Genomic DNA, 15836 nt, shown 5'->3' on the forward strand with positions numbered 1-15836 from the left:
TCCACCACCACTGCCAGGGCTTGGCGGCCGATGGCTTCCCAGAAGAGCTGGCGCCTCCGCCTGAGCCCCTCCTTCCGGAGGGCTGGGGGCCGCGAAAAGACCATTAGTAGACACCGACCCTCGTTCACGACACATATTTATGCGTGCCCACTCTGCGCTGGTCGCTGGGAATCCTACGACGATTCTGACTCGTCCCAGATTCAAGGGGCTGCAGCACCACCCGGGGCCCACAACCCAGTCTCTGTCACCCTCCGTCCTCGTAGGGACGAGAAAGTGGGAGGAGCTGATGTTTTCATCCCACCTCGCCTTCCGGGGTTCACCTCCAAAGCCCCGCCCCTCCGGGCCATTCACGGCTGCGCCGTAAAGTAGGAAAAAATTCTTTGCCGCAGAACAGCCCTCCTCCGTCTTTACGGCAAGCCGCGTTTGACGCTCACAATATGGCGCTCCCCACTTAGGCAGTGCTGTGACTGCTACCCTAGATGGCCGTGGGCAGCGCTGACTTGGGGCTGTTGTCTGTCTAACCCAGGCTGCAGAAAGCTGCAGTTAAAGTTCGTTTCTGGTCACGGCTCCAGAAACCCACCCTCCTCTGAGGGTCAAGAAGCGCTGCTTCCTTCTAGTTCCCGCAAGTTCCTCATCTGCTCCTAGCTTGTTTCCCGCGCCACCTCCGGACACCCTCAAGTCCCTGACACCCCCAGACTCAAACTATGAGCCTTCGGCAGCTGCTTTTGCGCTTGCCCTGTTATCTCGGGGCCTCGGGGCCCCGACGTGGCCCCCTCGACACCATCTCCTCGGTGGTCTCCTGGCGTGGTCAGTCCTCCAGGTCCCCGGCCCACTGGAACCAAGTGGTGTCAGAGGCGGAGAAGATCGTGGGCTACCCCACGTCCTTCATGAGCCTCCGCTGCTTGCTGAGCGACGAGCTCAGCAACATCGCTATGCAGGTGCGGAAGCTGGTGGGGACTCAGCACCCTCTGCTTACCACAGCCAGGTGAGCTACTCCCTCTCGCCCTGACACACTCGCACCCACTCGGGTCCTTTTTCCTGGCCTATACACCCTTTCCTCCCTCTCTGAGACTGACTGCCTGCCCTTTTTACCTCTTCCTTTCCTCAGCCATCCTAGGCATTCGATGTTGTGTCTTCTCTACTCACCTTAACTTACTAACTCTGTTTGCGGAGAAAGAATGAGAACACATGCGCTTTTCGCGTTTTTGCTTCTTAACTACTGAAGGTGAAGTCACAGTGATTTGTGGAGAAATCGAGTAGGGATGTGGGTTTGAGTCGCTTCCTAGAAATAGTCTTTTAAAAGTGGGATAGGTTTGTTTTTGGTTCCGCATTATTCGAGAGGTCATCTCTAAAAAGAATGGGGAGGGGGAGATAGGCCGAAAGTTAGTTACTTGCAACGTTTGTCTCAGGCTTGAAGTAGGAATTTATCTAGTCAGTAGTCATTTTCCTCTCGGGATTTTTGTCACTTATGCTGAACTACTACTGTGAAATCTGCCATTAGGACTTTAAGGACCACAACTTTTGGTTCCATTTTTAAAAACTCCAACTTTTTATTAATAAATAATTTCAAACATACTGAGAATTTGCAAGAATAAAAATAATACAAAGAACATAACTTTATAATCATATTCACCTATGGTATACATACATACGTATACTCTTAACATGTATATGTAAACAGAATACATACATACACACACACACACACACACAGAGATATTTTTCCTGAATCATTTCGGGGTACATTGCATATGTCATGGTCCTTTACCCCCAAGTACTTCATTTCATAAGCATAGGGATATTCTTTACATAACTACATTAATCAACTTACTTTTAATATTGGTATCGTACTGTTATTTAATCTACCATTGATAGTCCACTTTTGTTAATTGACCCAATAATGTTTTTTTTATAGCATTCTTTCCTCTTTAGTACAGGATCCAGCCTAAGATGAGGTATTACTTTAGTTGTCATGTCTCTTTAGTCTCCTTCAATTGAGAATATTTCCACAGTTCTTCACTTTTATGACTGGAGCATTGGTTCTCAAATGGTGCAGTCTGCCCACTAGGGAACATTTGGCAGTGTATGGAGATGTCGCAACTGGGGCATGCTACTGGTGTTAAGTAGGTAGAGGCCAGGGATGTTGTTAAACACCCTGCAATGCCCAGGACAGCCCCCTACAATGAAGTATTAGGTGCACCAAGATGTCAGTAGTACCAAGGTGGAGAAATCCTGGACAAAAATTATCTTTTTAAAAAATGTTTTCTTTAAAAAAAAAAACAAAAAAACACTTTTGAAATAATTGGAGATTCACATGCAGTTGGAAGAAATAATGCAGAGAGAGCCAATGTACCCTTTATGCAGTTTCTCCCCCCAAGCAGGTTATCAACACTGATACAGTCAAGATGCAGAACGTTTCCATCACTACAAGGATCCCTCACGTTGCCCTTTTATAGCCACCCTCACTTCCCTTGCTCATCCTCTTGCTTTAATTTTTTATGAGACACTTGCTATTTCTTTGTTACTAGTTACCAAATAGCAATAGTAGAGTGATTTTATTTCTTGGCATCATTCCCAGTTATCAGGAATGTCATTTTATGAGTAGGCTAAACTTGTCCTGAAGCTGGAATGTTAGTTCTCCAGAGATTCTAGATGATACACACTCAAAACACACATACGTATATATTTTAAAGCTTAATAATGAAACGAATGAGCTTACCACCCAACTGAAGAAGTGTAACTTTATCAATCCTATTGAACCTTCTCTCTTCACTGGTCCATCTCCCTGATCCCCACTATACTGAGTTTTGTGTTTATTTTTCCTTCAAAAATTACACGAGTGTTTCCTTAAATAGTAATGTGTATAATTTTGCTCATTTTTGAAATTTACAAATATACTAGTTTATTGCATGCAGTCCTTTATGACTTGCTTTTAAATTCGACATTGTTTCTGAGATTTATCCCTGTTATGTTTAACTATACTTCATTAGTTTTTCACTGGTGTGTAAAATCCTGCTGTGTAAATATACCACAGTCTTCTTTCGATCAGCATTTGGGTTGTTTGCAGTTTTTGGTGCTATGAAAAGTGCTGCTGTGAATATGCAGCACGCGTCTCCTGGTGTACTTGTCTTGAGAGAATAAAGGCGTGTGTGCACATGTGTTCAGCTTTAGGAGATAGTAAATTGTTTTCCGAAGTGGTTGTACCAGTGTATGTTCTCACTAGCAGTGTCTGAGTTCAGGTTACTCTGTGTTCTCACAACACACGAACCATGAAGTCTCTTAATTTTTGCTAATCAAATAGTGGGTTTTTCTGGATGTGATGGGAATGATAGTGTTAGTGGTGGAGGTTGTAGTAGTACAGCCAGCCCTCCGGATCTGTAGGTTCCACAACCACAGATTGAACCAAGTGTGGATCGAAAATATGCAGGGGAAGAAAAATTTCAGAAAGTTCCAAAAAACAGAACTTGAATTTGCTGTGCACCAGCAACTATTTTTATAGCATTAACATTGTATTTACAACTATTTACATAGAATTTACATTGTATTAGGTATTGTAGGTAATCTAGAGATGATTTAAAGTATAGGGGAGGATGTGCCTTGGGTTATATGCAAATACTATGCCATTTTATACGAGGGACTTGAGCATCCTTGGATTTTCATATCCTTGGGGGTTCCTGGCTCCAATCCTCCTGGAGTGTATATTACATTGTGCAGATGCATATTGTAGTCTCTGTAATAAAGTGCTGAAGTGAAAAGGGCAGAACTGGAAAGAGCCTTATTAATGTATGTATTCTGAGAATTGCAGTTCATCTACTTAAATGTCGGAGCATCATTTGGGGTCTTAGAGAAGATTCCTTCGAGGGCACCAGAGACACACTAGATGAAAGCTTGTAAGACTGATGGCTCTGAAACTTCCCTGACTGTATGTAGCCTACCCTGCCTGCCTAGTCCCATATTACAGTGAAAGAATTGAAGAGGAACAAAATAGTAAGTTTCAGCAATGTTGTAGTAACATATATAGATTATTTTGTAAGAAAAGGAGGAGCTAATCTACATATAGTTTTATTACATTTATTTAAATTATTTAAACAGTCTAAACTCACAGGCAGCTAATGAACAAAAAACTTTTGGGGAGGGGGTCGTGCATATATCTGTTTTAGCAAAGAAGCAGGCATCTGATCCATAGGGTAGGCAGATTGTGGTTATTGTAAATTATAGCTAAAAACATGGATTAAGCAGCTATATTGTTTCACGTACTGCACCTTACTTTGTTGAAATCTTGTGAGCAAAGCATTGATAATTAAGAGAGAGAGCCTCTCAGTATGCTATCCAAAGGACACAAATACCCCATAGAGTTAATATAGTTAGGACCATAGGAAATTGGATTTGGTAAATTCCTTTACTAGTTCCATTTTACATTATTTACTTAAATCAATATTCTAATCCCTTGGGTCATTTTACTTTTTGGGTAGATATACATGGTATTGATATATTAGGGGTGAATCATATCTTATGGCCCTAAAATTTAGATGTATTGTGACATTTTTGGCAAACAGAAGGAGAAAAAAAGGAAATCACCATAATTCAGTATTCACTACCTTCTCTTTCTTTACCTAAGTTATCTCACCAAGAAAAAGGAAAAAAGCCTAGAAGTATACTTTTATAACAATTTAATTGAGAAATGAGATTAAATTTAAAATCTTGAGATTTAGTGAGATAATGATCTTATTACTAGGAACAATGTAGCAATTAGCTAATTTTTTACTCTTGTTCTAGATGTTCTAATTTCTCTGTGTTGTAAGTTCCAATTAGATAAATAATCCTTAATTCAGTGTTTATTGAAGCTTATGGAGGAATATAAAGAATTCTAAAACATGGACCATGTCCTTTGAGAATAGACATTGTGTTGGACACAAATATATTTACAAATATCAAAAGGAGGTAAATGACTTGTTACTAATGAGTAGTAGAGGTATATTAGCTATTGCATTTAGAGATACTGAAGTGGCCTGGCGAAAGGTAAACCCTGTATGATATTACTTATATGTGGAATAAAATATAAAACAATCTAGTGAATATAACAAAAAAAGAAACAAATTCACAGGTACAGAAAACAATCTGGTGGTTACTAGTAAGGAGAGGGAAGGGGGAGGGGCAAGATAAGGGTAGGGGATTAAGAGGTACAAACTACTAAGTATAAAACAAATAAGCTACAAGAATATGTTGTATAACACAGGGAATATAGCCAATATTTTATAATAACTGTGAATGGGGTATAACCTTTAAAAATTGTGATTCACTATGTTATACACCTGAAACATACACTATTGTACATTAACTATACCTCAGTAACAAAAATAAAAAAACTAAAGTGGCTGGAATAGTAGAGAATCTTTCATGAAGAAACTGGGATGTGATTGGGATAGATGGATAGAAATTACATGGGTAGTGTTTTAGAGTGGTGGTACTATATTACAATTTTTTTTCTTCTTGATTCTTTTTTCTTCTTTCTTAGGCTGTCATACCTCTACTAGGCATAGGGAAGACCTTAAAAGCAAGAATAAGCAGTACAGTAAAGTAAAATGAACAGCATGAATGGAGCTAGAATAGCTAAAACAATATTGAAAAAAAAACCAAGAAAGTGGAAGGAGTCATTCTACCTTATGTTAAGCCTAATATATATAGCTTAATTGAGCAAGACAGTGTGATATTGGCAGAGGAATAGACAGATTGAGGGAACAGAATAGAGAACTCAGAAATAGATCAACACAAATAATACCCAATTGATTTTTGACAAAGGTGCAAAAGCAATTCAATGGAGGGAGAATAGTCTTTTCAACAAATGGTGCTGGAACAATTGGACAGTATAGGCAAGAAAATGAACCTTGACCTAAACCTCACACCATATTAAAAAAAAGGTCTATGTAAAATGGAATTAAATGTGAAATGTAAAGCTATAAAACTTAAGAAAACATAGGAGAACATTTTTGGGACCTAGGGCTAGGTTAAACAGTTCTTAGACATGAAACCAAAAATGCAGTTCATTAAAGAAAAAATATAATAATTGGACTTCATCAAAATTGAAAATTTTGCTCTGCAAAAAGACCTTGTAATAGGATGAAAAGATTAGCCACAGGAAGAAAATATTTGCAAATCACTATCTGAAGAAGGACTTGTATCCAGAATATGTAAAGAACTCTCTAAACTCAGTGGTAAGAGAACGAACAATACAATTAGGAAATGGGCAAAAAGAGCCTATAAAGATGGCAAGTAAGCATATGAAAAGTTGTTCAACATTATTAGCCATTAGAAAAATGTAAGTTAAAACCATGATGAGATACCACTACAAACCTATTAGAATGGCTAAAATAAAAAATACAATATGAAGTCCTGGTGAGAAACTAGATTTCTCATACATTGCTGATGGGAATGTAAAAATGATACAGCCACTCTGGAATACAGCGTGGCAATTTTTTATAAAATTAAACATACACTTAACATACAACCCAGCTATCACACTTGTGAGCATTTATCCCAGAGAAATAATAACTCATATCAAAACCTATCATGAATGCTTATAGCAACCTTATTTGTAACAGCCCAAAACTGGAAACAACCCATATGTCATTCAAAAGTGAGTGGTTGAACAAACTGTGGTACAACCATACAATGGAATACTACTCAACAATGAAAAGAAATGAACTATTAATGTGAATATACTTAACACTACCAAACTGTATACTTAAAAATAGCTAAGATGGTAAATTTTATGTGTATTTTACCACAACTAAGGAAAAAGTCAATTTCAAAAGTATGATTCTATTTATACAACATTTTCAAAATGACAAAACTATAGCGATAGAGAACAGATTAGTGGCTACTAAGTCATAAACTGTGGGGAACAGGGAGGAGTGTAAATACAAAGGAGTATATTGTGGTGATGGAACAGTTTAGTATCGTGATTGTGATGGTAGGTACATGAATCAATACATGGTATAAAGTTGTGTAGAACAGTATATACCTACACACAAACGAATACAGGTTTTTGAAAAGTGCTGAAAATGGAATAAGGTCTGTAGTTTTGTTAACAATAATATACCAATGTTAATTTTTAGGTTTTGATATTGTACTACAGTTATATATTGGGGGAAGCTGGATGAAAGATACATAAGGACTTTTTATACAGTCAGTCCTTAACCACAAGTTCTGTGTCTGTGGATTCAGCCAACCATGGATTGAGAATATTTGGGGGAAGAAAATTCCCCAAAAGCAAAACTTGAATTTGCTGAGCCAGGCAACTATTTATATATAACATTTACATTGTATTTACTACTATTTACATGATATTTACATTGTATTAGGTATTGTAAGTAATCTAGAGATGATTTAAAGTATACTGGAGGGGGCTTCCCTCGTGGGCTTCCCTCGTGGGCTTCCCTCGTGGCACAGTGGTTAAGAATCCGCCCGCCAATGCAGGGGACATGGGTTCGAGACCTGGCCCGGGAAGATCCCATGTGCTGAGGAGCAACTAAGCCTATGTGCCACAACACTGAGCCTGCACTCTAGAGCCCGTGAGCCACAACTACTGAAGGCCACGTGCCTAGAGCTCGTGCTCTGCAACAAGAGAGGCCACCGCAATGAGAAGCCCGCGCACCGCAGAAGAGTAGCCCCTACTCGCCGCAACTACAGAAAGCCCGTGTGCAGCAACGAAGACTCAATGCAGCCAAAAAAAAAAAAAAAATAGTATACTGGGGCTTCCCTGGTGGCACAGTGGTTGAGAGTCCGCCTGCCGATGCAGGGGGCGCGGGTTCGTGCCCCGGTCAGGGAGGATCCCACGTGCCGCGGAGCGGCTGGGCCCGTGAGCCATGGCTGCTGAGCCTGCGCGTCCAGAGCCTGTGCTCCGCAACGGGAGAGGCCACGGCAGTGAGAGGCCCGCGTACCGCAAAAAAAAAAAAAAAAAAAATAGTATACTGGAGGATGCACATAGGTTATATGCAGATACTACGCCCTTTTATAAAAGGGACTTGAGCAACACAAATTTTGGTGTCCTCAGGGGGTCCTGTAACCAAATGCCCCTGTGGATACCTAGGGAAGACTGTACTATTTTTGCATCTTTCTGTGAGTCTATAATTATTTCGTTATTTTGAAAAGCTAAAAGAAATCACTTTGAAAAGAGAGAGAGTGGATGGATGGATGGATGAATGAACAAACAGTAAGTAAGCCTAGGAGACAGGAGGCTTGTATGTTCTAGTTTCATCTCTGTCAGTAGGTAACAGTGTGACCTTAGGCAAGTTATTCCATCTCTGGGCTGTAGTTTCCTAAGCAGTGAAGTAGAAAGTTTGACTAAATGATTTCCAAAAGTGTTGCCAATTCTGGACTAGTAGAAATTAGTGTTGTAACTGAACATAGCAGCTAAGGGAGCTATTGTCACTTCTCAGTCAGGGAATGAGCAGATTGAATGCAGTATGTATTGATAGTACAAATCTATCATCCTTTTCCTACTGTTTAAAAATCCTGAAAGCTCAGAAAAAATGTTTTCTTAGACTCATAAATCTGACCTGAACTGATGTGAGATCATTTATAGTCTTCTTTATCCCACTTAATGTGAATGTTCTTGCATTTTGCTACAGAAATATTCATGTGTTTGATTACAGGGTGCTGCCCCAGATTTTTCTGGAGTGCTGGGTGAATTGCACCTTTCTAAAATCGAAAAATTTCAAATTCTGAACGACGTTTGGTTTCAAGAACTTTGGATGAGGGATTGTGGACCTGTCCAAGCTAGACAGTGGTATTATATGTAGGATGATGTCAAAGTCCAGGTATGTGATGTGGATGGGTAGTGTGGGAGAGGTTGTGACAGTGCATCAATCCCCACTTTCTCCCAGTACAGCTTGAACCCTATGGGCCATTACTATCTTGCTAATTAAATGTAATTATCCATTTGTGCAAAATATATATTTTTATTTTTAGTCACTTAAATTTCTATAAATCAGTATTATTTTTAAGTACTTCTAGCTTTTATAAATTCACTGCATATACTATCTACTGTCAAGAACTTAAGAGCTTTTAATAAACATATGGAGGACACTTAATTGTTTCAAAGATAATAACAATGCTTTTTTTCATATAGAATTGGTTAAATTCTTGTTATTTAACATAGCTAAGTCCATTGAGCAATGTGGCTTTGTGTTCATTGATTACTCTTGACAGATTTGGCTCTTAGGATTAAATTTTTGTTTAAATATTCTGTCTTTTTACTTTTGCCTTGGAAAAACTGTGATCTCTATTTTAGATTTAGATAGATGGGATCAATTTGGTATGCATTTGTTGGAGACAAATTATGACATTTAGTCTCTCTCTTAGAGGGTATTGATTCCTGGGTAGAGACTTTTTGTTCCTGACTGAGTTCACTAGTTACTTAGCTACCTAAAAAACCTTATTAGTCTTTTTCTGCATGGTAAACTTCTTTAGAGCTCTGTGAATTTATTATTAGAAATTTAATTTTAGTCTCTCCCATGTTTATGAAAGACCCTTTCTAGATTCAGTTCTGTAATTACTGTACTGAAAGCCTACATTACTTATGAAGGACTTTTTCTTGGAAGACTTTGAGAAAATTATAAATTTTAATTCATTCCACAAATATTTGAGGTGCTCTGGGCATGGATATACAAATAAGAATAAGACATAGTTGCTGCCCTTCAGGAATTCGTGAGAGGCAGTATAGTGAGCATGAGCTCTGGAATCAGACTGTTTAGATGCATATCCTGCCTCTACCACTGCCAAGGTATGGGATCTCAGGCAATTTACTTTACCTCTCTGTGCCTTAGTTTCCTCATTTGTAAAATGAGGATAATAATAGTACCCATATCTTAGGGTTTTATGAAGAGTAAATGGGCAAGTATAGGCAAAGTACTTAGAGGAGTACCTGGAACATAGAAAGTAGTCACATGTTAGCAGTTACCATTATTATTAGAAAGTCATTTTAGTGGGGAGACATGCAAATAGAGGATATTGAGATATATGCTGTAGTATGTGTGAACAATATGCTGTAGAGGCAGAGAAAGAGGAAAAAATCTCTCTCTAGAGAAAATTGAAGACTTCCAAAGTTAAGGTGATATAAGAGTTGGGTCATGTTGGATGGGAAGAAAATGACCAAGGCAGGGAAAAATAAGCCACAAGGAGTTGCCTAGCAAAGTGTCAGGAAGTAGTAGTTTGGGGTATGCTGAACAAGGGATAGACGAGGCAAAAAGGATAGATTGGAAATGTCTGCTTCTGCTAAGCTAGAATAATATGCTGTAAACAAATAGAAAACTGGATAAAATATATATGAAACAACTATATTCTGCTTAGAGTACAGGGAGCACAGGATTGTGATCCCTGTGAGTGAGAAAACAAATGAGGTGAGAGCTGTGATCACTGACTTTCTGCTGAGAGGTACTTTCCAAATAGCAGCACAGAGAGGGGGAACTCGAGCAGAGGGTGCTGGCACTGCTGAGTTGAAGAGACAGATCAGATCTGGGGGAGGCTGAGGCAGCTGGAAATTGTGGGACAGAATGCAGAAGAGGAGAGAGCATGCACAGAAAGGCTTCAGAAATCTAAGGTGCCCACTTGAGTCTGTTATTGAAAACTAAGCAGCACACACATAGGATGCTTGGGCGCTATAAGCTGTACAACTGTCAGAGTTCTCCCAGAGCTGGGACACGTGCAAGTTCTGACTGGACAATGTGGAAAGAACTTGTTGAACAGCTGGGCACTCTAGAGAAGTGCCCAGAACTTTACCCAGAAAAGTTATGCCTTAGTAATGGGACCAGTGGTATTCTTAATTCCTACTTAACGTTAGCTCAGAGCTAGTAGGTAATAATCCTCAAGAGGATTGGGTATTTTCCTTTTGCCAACTCATCATTACCTGGGTAATGGCCAGAGATGCATTCGGGAAAAAAATCTTCCAGAGGGATTTGGCCTCCTCTTCATTCAAGAACTGTGGGTCTTAGATTTGAGTGAGAGGCCAAGACTCTCCACTGTAGCGTCTCAGAGAGGTCTCTGTTCACTAGACCTGGAGTTGTTTGTTTTTGGTTATTTAAATCAAAACATCTTAGTGGGATGGCTATTGAATTGAATTCTTGAATCTGACCAATTAAATATAGACAGGGATTTCTGCCTATCACAACGAAGCCTGAGATTACCTAATATTCCCAATATCCACCTTGCTGCCTGTGAGAGTCACCATGCCCACTTTGCTTCTGGCAGTTAACTGCTACCACCAGACCTAGCCTCCCCTGGGCTTCTCTCATTGCTTTTTGGGTTCAGGGAGTCCATTTCATTTGTAGTCCCTCCCACCCAAATCTTTAGCCCTTTCTAGAAGCCACTAAAGTGATTAGTAATGATTGTGGTATGCTCCTCACCAATCTTTTTCTTGTGTCAAGAGTTAAGAGAGAATCTTGTCGGCCCAGTCAGGAGACCTGGTAAAAGCAGTGTGTTAAATAAATAAAAGTTTCATATAGTTTGAATAGAGAATAGTGGTGAGAGAATAGCATCTTTACCATAGGATTCCCTTGTTCCAAAGAACCGCCCCAGACGGTCAGAACCATTTTCATTACTGGGAATTGCAATTTAGTTTAAGTCAAGTACCATCACCTGTCATAGTAAATTAATGCCACTTTGAATAAGTTTTGTATTCAATTTGTAATTTTATTTATCTTAGTTGTTTAAGAACCATAACCATACAGTGTTTATAACTTTTATATTAATACATATTTAAATAACATTTTAATAAAAATCATTTAAGGCAATACTGGATGACTGAATTTTTACCCTTTAAAAATATTCCAAATGTTACTCAAGGTTGAGGAATACTGACTAGTCTGTGTTCTTAATTCTGGGCCCAGTTAATAAAGATAAGTTGGTTGTAGGTTCTTAAGTGCTATAATACTTAATTCTTTGTGGTTAGATTCTAATGAATTAGGATTCAGACATCCACATCTCTTTTCTCATATTGCTCGTTACTGCTGTATTGCCAAATGCTTTTCATCAATATTGTATTCTATAATTGTTCCTTCTTTATTCTTCTATAGGATTCAGAATCTTCTTGTGTGTGTGTATGTGTTTTACACACCTTGGACGTTCTTTAGTTACCAAAATTTACTTATCTGTGTTTGTGGTTTTAAGAGTTTAATGAATGTTTTCCCAAGAATAGCTACCCTAGAGTAGGTTTTAAAAATGGGTACTAGATGTTAACTATTCAGATAGTTGTTTCTGATTTAATACTTATCCGAAGTTCTAGATACAAATCTTTAGTTTATGGAGTGCAGCTGGATTTGCTTTTCTTCCTGTGACTCACCAAAGTCTTCTCAAAGCCTTTCATTTTTTTCTATTTTTGTGCACTGAAACTTCATTTTAACAGATATTTTAAAATAGCTTTAAAAATTACCATTCTCTTGGAATCTCCTTGGAAGTTTATTTCATTTGCTCCAGAGATTTTTTTTTTTTGGCAAACTGAATTGGTTTTGTTTCCACAATTGTGAGGCTAGAGATACTTCTAGTGAATATTATATCATATTCTAAAAACCTAGCAGTAGTGTTTTGAATTTTTCAAGCATTGGTAATTTGCATGAGCATATTCTTTATAGTGTTTAATAATTACAGGGCTTTTTTTTTTTAGCTTCAGACTTTTCCTTTATTATTTTTCTTCTGTAAATACAAAGCACTGAGTTCCAAAGTAAAAAAATAAACAAAAGGCTACATTGAGAGTGATAATCCATACTCCAGAATATGGTTACATGTAAAACAAACATATAAAATACATATATATTATTCACATATAAAATAAGCATGATCACATATGTAATAAACTGATATTTTGTAGCTCTAATATCTACCTTCCAACTTTGTAATGCAATGAACTAAGAAAGTCCCACCAGGTGGGAATTGTCTCACTTCTAGTCTTGTCCAGACCATCACTTTCATTATCTTGGTTCTGTATGTGGACTGATCAGCACTTGATTCTTAATGACCTTCCATAGTATTCAGTCTCTGCATTGGCAGGGTTGCCTCCTTATACATTAAAATTCTTATACTAAATGTAGATAATTCTCAATGTATCTGTCTATAGTTTAAGGAAATAAAGTGTTTACATCGGCTGTATTCTTTTTCTCTCTTGCTATCCTTGAATGGCATTTTACTCAGACATATTTCTTGAATGCCTATGCAGGGTAGTGTGCGAGCTAGTGGATGAATAAAATAGATATGGTTTTTGCACTTGTCACATTCACAACTCCTCCATAAATAAAGGCTCCGCTGGAACAGAAGGTACGTTGGTCTTCACGTTGGTGTTCTTCAATATGCCACCTTATAAATGCCTGTGAATCACTTGAGAAATGATCTCTCTCTGCATTGGTGTGTCTTTGCTCGTAGGGGGCTTGGGATGGGGAAATACTCCTCCCTTCCTAAGACAGTTTGTGTGGGACATTAATGAGATTCCTTTGGTTTGTTTGGGATAGGTGGTGGTTTATAGTTTAAATATTTCTTATGTGCCTATGTAGAATAGAGTTCCTGTTTCTTCTCTGAACTTAAAACACTGTTAATAAGTGGACTCCATAGAAAGGAAGATGACTTTTTGAAAAGCAGTTGATCCTTGAACAATGTAGGGGTTAGGAGTGCCCACCCTCTCCACAGTTGAAAAACCACGGATAATTTATAGTCCCTTTCTGTATATAGTATGTGGTTCTTTCGTATCTGTGTTTCTGCATCTGCTGATTCAACCAGCCAACTATTGTGTAGTACTGAAGTATTTACTATTGAAAAAAAGATCTGCATATAAGTGCAGTTCAAACCTGTGTTGCTCAGGAGTCAATGTACTATGTCCTAGGTTGTCAATTATATCTTGGCTCTCTCCTCTGTGCTGGAGTACAAATTACCAGGTGGAAGAAGGGTAGAGTATGTCATTGAAATTCTTTTAAAGGAAAATAAAGCCCATGTGCAACCACTAGACTATTAAAATGTGTTCTTATTAAGAAAGGTGTATTTGAATAAAAATTCAACTTGTTTTTTTAAAAAGCCAAATTTTAAAAATTGAAGGTAAAATGGAAGAGTATCTTCAAAAATGTTCTGGAAGTTTCTAGTTGTATTATTCCAAATTGGTGATGTTAATATTTTAAAATAATAATACCTGCACGGTTTATTATTCTCCAGGGATACTCCGATCATTGGAGTTGTGCTATTTATTTATTAGTGTTGGAAATGAAGGAGAGGTACTGAGAGAGAAAATTCAAGAGTTGCTGAATTTTCCCTGAGGTTTCCAAGTTTGTGCATACATAATGGTTTTAGTCACTTATTCATTTTTCTTCCCACCCTTACTGCCAGTGTCTACTTTGTGTTTGTACAAATTTTTGTTTCTCAAGAAAAAATCTATTTCCCGACAGTATCATATTGTATCTCCAAACTTCTCTTAAAGCTTTTTCTTTTAATTTTCAGTATGCATAATTTCACTTTTCTTTTTTCACTGCCAATGTCTTAATTGAAATTTTAATACTCTCTTAGTTTTTCACTGTTCCAGTTTATTGTCCTAAAAAACATGGATTCGATCCCTGGTGAATTACAGGGCTTTGTGACAGGTGCTTTCTATATCTTAAATGGTTAAATATCACCAAATAAATGAAATTTATTTTATCCTCAATAAAAATGGTTTCACAAATCTTCATCAACATTTCTTTCTAACTTTAGGTTACTTCTTTTATGTTACTGTGTATTTAAAGGAGTGTCAGTTTCACAGGACTAATATTAACAAAGCTTTTATTTAAAAGCATTTTTATGTAGTTCTATTATTTTTAAATATTATTTATTTTTTCATGTACTTTTTATTCCATAGTACCCATGATTAAAAACAAGTATGACTATATGACAATAAAGTGTGCCTGGTATAATTTTATGAGTACATAGAAAGGAGCCCCAGAAATGAACATCTAGAGGTTAGTGGTCCTGGCCCCAGTATTTTAACCTAATTTTAAAAATACTTATGGATGTACCTGGGCAACTTAGAAAAAAAACTGGAATGGATCTTTTCCATCCTTGATAACTTTAACTATTGCATAGGATATGTTAAAAAAAATAATTTCTTGATATTGAATGTATGTTAGAATAATTTGTTCATTTGTTAAATGGTCAGGGTAATGTTTCTTGCCCCATAAGAGGGCAGTCTTGGGAGCTTGATGGTTTGATTTCCCTCCAAATTATATTGAGTTTCTGATTATCTACATGTTGGTTTTCCAGTGAAGAATTTCTTTTAAATTCCGGGTCGATATTATCCTGCCACCTGTTTGCTGCTTCTACCACTTTTATTTAATAGTGGGTTGGGGAACGCATACAGATTTTAACTTGGAATTCCAACTAGTTTTAGTTTAACTTAATTACAGTGAAAGCATAATATTCTATGAGGAGCACCGCGAGGGAGGGAGGCAGTACTGGCTGAGGTTGTAGAGAAGAACATGGGCTTTTGAGCTAACCAGTACCCGAACTTGAATTCCAACACTGCTGTTTCCTAGCTGTGTGAACTACAGAATTTTTTGAGCCTTGTTACCTCATCTGTAAAAGAGATGAGATTGTTATTATTCTTGTTTCACAGGATTGTAATGAGAATTACATGAGACAACACTGTAAAATGTTTAGCTCAAGTGCTCAATAAACATAGCTGCTGTTATTAGCTATTGTTTGTGCCTAATAATCCTTTCTCTGTGATATTAGGTTATTTTTGTTGTTGTTGTTTTCCTTTGCCTAAGTTGCTTGAAGGATAGTTTTAGGAACCCAGAGAAATAATACAGATGAAAATGATTTGAAAGGTATAG

General features: G+C 37.8%; 1 protein-coding gene across 3 annotated transcripts in view; it reads left to right on the forward strand.

Moving 5' to 3' along the window:
- The first annotated feature begins 371 nt into the window (after positions 1-371).
- The window catches only part of PDSS2 (decaprenyl diphosphate synthase subunit 2), a 266982-nt gene continuing 251517 nt past the window's right edge, over positions 372-15836 (forward strand). For 2 of the 3 annotated variants that reach the window (XR_004352569.1, XM_032651606.1), the window contains exon 1: positions 446-985. Coding sequence is in view for 2 of the 3 variants with exons in the window: in XM_032651606.1 (XP_032507497.1) it covers positions 705-985 (281 nt within the window). In the remaining variant the exon portion in view is untranslated. Of the gene's footprint in view, positions 986-15836 lie in introns of all 3 variants that reach the window. The other variant, XM_032651605.1, reaches the window with a different exon arrangement.

The sequence above is a fragment of the Phocoena sinus genome, chromosome 12 (genome assembly GCF_008692025.1).
Source record: "Phocoena sinus isolate mPhoSin1 chromosome 12, mPhoSin1.pri, whole genome shotgun sequence".
In the NCBI taxonomy this organism is placed as follows: domain Eukaryota; kingdom Metazoa; phylum Chordata; class Mammalia; order Artiodactyla; family Phocoenidae; genus Phocoena; species Phocoena sinus.